Source organism: Nicotiana tomentosiformis, chromosome 12 (assembly GCF_000390325.3).
Source record: "Nicotiana tomentosiformis chromosome 12, ASM39032v3, whole genome shotgun sequence".
NCBI classification, from domain to species: Eukaryota; Viridiplantae; Streptophyta; class Magnoliopsida; order Solanales; family Solanaceae; genus Nicotiana; species Nicotiana tomentosiformis.
In genome coordinates this window covers 78,580,434-78,584,063 of record NC_090823.1, presented here as the reverse complement: position 1 = coordinate 78,584,063, position 3,630 = coordinate 78,580,434, and the positions used below count along the sequence as shown (strand labels likewise).

Here is a 3,630-nt window from a genome sequence, read left to right as displayed (position 1 = left end):
GGGATTATAATTCTGGACTAATTTATCCCATCTGGGAGGTGGTATAGTTTGAAGGGATAATGTGGGATAAAATAGGATATCCAGTATTAAGTCTAGGATTAAATTTATACTATATTTGATTGATGGCATAAATTTATACTGTCAATCAAACAAAATATAAATTTAATCACACACCTTATTCCGTATACCAAAGACTCCTAAATCTATAAATAGAGGGATTAATTGCACGTCGACCTGGACGAAACCAGTGTTACAACCATGGCTAATGTTCGTTCATTACTTCCCGTTCTCATGCTTTTTTCCTTTTGCTTTCCAGCTAATGCAATTTCCCCCTTGTCTTCAGAATCCTTTTGCAGCTACACACCTTTCCCCGAATTTTGCAAATACACGTTACCGATCAACAACTCTGCTACTATTCAAGATTATGGCCGTCTCTCTCTTCACCATTCCTTATCAATGAATGACCATCTCCTTTCTTTGGTCAATGGCTATCTCTTTAATCTTCGATATGCATTGCCTGAAAGCACCATTCGTGCCCTTGAAGATTGCCAACTTCTCTGCAGCTTGAACCATGACTTTATTTTAAGCGCCATTCAATCCATCCATTCGACAAACACGCTTGAAAGGTTAAACTGTTTGAAAGAGCACACTTTAAATTACTTAATCATATTATCTATCAAAACTACCTCTTAAATTTGGTTTGATCCTCCTCTTTTTCGTGGGCCAAAAAAATACTATATTTCACTCTTTCTGTGGCTATGAGATTTGAAACGCAGAACCTCTTGCATGTTATGTTACGTATCATATTGATTAAGAGGATGGGTGCACTGTTGTGAACAAGTGTATCTAAAATTTATATTTGACGGGTTTAACTTTAATATCTTATCATGAACCCACTACACTCTTGAAATTCTATGTTCAACATTATATTCTTTTTGAAATTTTCATATATATATATATATGTACACTCTGTGCCAAAATCAAGGCACATTCAAAGAAGGATTTGAACCGCCAATTTCAAATGTAAAGGTGCATCCAATAATAATTGCACCATATATAGGAGTCTTTGATCATGTGTTCACACACATATATTTAAGTAATTTAAAAAAAATAAATAACATTATTATACGTGATTTACGGAGAGTAGTATGAGTTCACGTGAACCCATATCCATCAACTTGGATATGCCTCTGTTTGTATGTCCATCTTATCTAAAAAAGAATAAGTGGTTAGAGAAGGCAAATTTTTATTTACTTAATTATGTTTTGTATCGACAGGTTACAAGCTGAAGACGTTCAACCTCTGCTAAGTGCCATACTAACCAACCAAGAAACTTGTTCCGATGGTCTCAAAGAAGTAGCTGCTGGTACAAGCGTGACAAATATGCTTCTATCTCCATTATCGGATGGGACCAAATCTTTTAGCGTTTCATTAGCACTTTTCATGCATGGTTGGGGTTATTCCGCCATATCAGAGAAGAAGTTTCCATTTTCTGGTGGAAGGAAACTGCTTCAGTCAAATGAATATGGTGTGAATGTGAATCAAAGGGTGGTTGTGAATCCTGATGGAAGTGGTAACTTCACAACTATTAATGAAGCTGTGGCTGCAGCTCCCAACTATACTGCTGCAGGCAATGGTTATTTCTTGATTCATGTGGTGGCTGGTGTTTACGAAGAATATGTTTCCATTCCCAGTAACAAACGGTATATTATGATGACGGGTGATGGGATCAACATGACTATTATTACTGGAAACAGGAGTGTGGCTGATGGTTGGACTACATTTAATTCTGCTACATTTGGTAAGTTCACTAAAATATCCATTTGAGCATTTTCAAGGTTTCTATCAGTTACTTTATGAAGTAACGCTATAAACTAAACATATTAATTTCGCGCATAAATTGTAAAACAAGAACTTACTTATTCTTCGTGAAGCGGAAGCGAAAATTTGAAACGAACCATGACTGGAATCAGTGGTCGGTGCTCGGTGGTAATTGTCACTTTGTGGCGGAGCAACCTCCAATACCATTGAGAAAGAGAACGCGTGTGGAGAGTCATTTTTTTATTGTACACTGTAAGTGTACTTACATAGGAAATACTAGGGTTAACTAAGCTAATAACCCTATTGGGCCTTATAGCTCCCCTCATGGGTGGATCCAAAATTTCCTGCACTTTATATTTTCCCATAGCTACCATTGACTTCGCGTTAAGCAGCAGTTAAGTATCTTAAGGTAATAAATATACAAATTCGAGAAACATTAGGGATTGTGTTTAGTTCATTGAAACCAGGCAGTCACTACAATTCTATGCAAGTCATGTCAGCTACTCATATTCAAAGTTCTAGTTGAAGCCGTAAGTGAAATGTTCCTATGTACGTATATATACTCGTTATCGCATTAATTTATGGAGAATTGTTTCTATGTCGTCATTTCTAAAATGGTTATATTGCATACTAGTTATATATACGAACGCTCAATTTATTTTAACTTGTAAAGCATAGCAGGTTACATCCTGATCTTTTAGGTTATTACTCTCACTTATTATGAACAACATATGTAGTTATTTTTAGATGCCCTGAAAGTATAAATTTTATTTTTTTACACTACCGATATACATAATTTAAACCCTTAAATTGTTAACTTTCTTTTGCAGCTGTAACCGGGAAAGGCTTCGTTGCTATGAACATAACCTTTAGAAACACGGCAGGATCAATCAGGCACCAAGCGGTAGCTATAAGAAATGGTGCAGACATGTCCACATTTTATGGCTGTAACTTTGAAGGGTACCAAGACACCTTGTATACTCACTCCCTAAGGCAATTTTATAGGGAATGCGATATTTATGGGACAGTGGATTTCATATTCGGAAATGCCGCTGTAGTGCTCCAAAATTGCAACATTTATCCGCGTCTCCCAATGCCTAATCAATTCAATGCCATTACAGCACAAGGCAGAACGGATATCAATCAAAACACTGGAATTTCAGTTCAAAATTGCAGCATCAAAGCTGCCCAAGACTTGGCTTCTACTCAAACTTTTCTAGGGAGGCCATGGAAAGAGTACTCGAGAACGGTGTATATACAATCATTTATGGACAGTTTGATTGATCCGTCTGGTTGGTCTCCATGGTCGGGAGATTTTGCTCTCAATACATTGTATTATGCTGAGTATGCCAACACAGGGCCAGGGTCTGTGACTACTAATAGAGTCACTTGGCAAGGCTACCATGTGATAAATGACACAGATGCTGTCAACTTCACTGTTTCAAGTTTAATTCAAGGAGATGTTTGGTTGCCTGCAACTGGAGTTCCTTTTACTAGTGGCTTACTTTGATAAGGGGCTAATTTGTTTTTTGTTCTGCAATATGCAAATTCTTTGTTGATTAAACCTATTAAATTTTTATATGAGAGAGAATGTTGTCACTGAAGGATTTTATATTATTTGAGCCATAGTTCTATTTATACCACTATGTTTCTGTTTAGTAGAATATACAATATCCCAACCCCTCAATTTTAGCCTTTGCGTACTGTTTCATGCTCCAAGAACTTGGATAGGTTCGTATATTATTTTGGGGCTTGTCGGGATAGTTTGGATTGGAAACAACTTCTCTATTTTTATAAGGTAGAGATAAG

At 36.6% G+C, this 3,630-nt stretch overlaps 1 protein-coding gene across 1 annotated transcript; it reads left to right on the top strand.

The window, feature by feature from the left end:
* The first annotated feature begins 274 nt into the window (after nt 1-274).
* LOC104105279 (pectinesterase-like) lies at nt 275-3,368 on the top strand. Its single transcript, XM_018773839.3, has 3 exons — nt 275-626; nt 1,278-1,801; nt 2,652-3,368. Exons 1-3 carry the CDS (start codon nt 292-294, stop codon nt 3,329-3,331), a joined length of 1,539 nt encoding a protein of 512 aa, XP_018629355.2. The 5' UTR covers nt 275-291; the 3' UTR covers nt 3,332-3,368.
* The last annotated feature ends 262 nt before the right edge of the window (nt 3,369-3,630 follow it).

Bases quoted from the DNA above. Each gene is read 5' to 3' on its own strand.
- LOC104105279 (XM_018773839.3), top strand. From the start codon at position 292: ATGCTTTTTTCCTTTTGCTTTCCAGCTAATGCAATTTCCCCCTTGTCT. The intron at 627-1,277 runs GTTAAACTGTTT...TTGTATCGACAG, and splicing joins TCGACAAACACGCTTGAAAG to GTTACAAGCTGAAGACGTTC. The intron at 1,802-2,651 runs GTAAGTTCACTA...TTTCTTTTGCAG, and splicing joins ATTTAATTCTGCTACATTTG to CTGTAACCGGGAAAGGCTTC.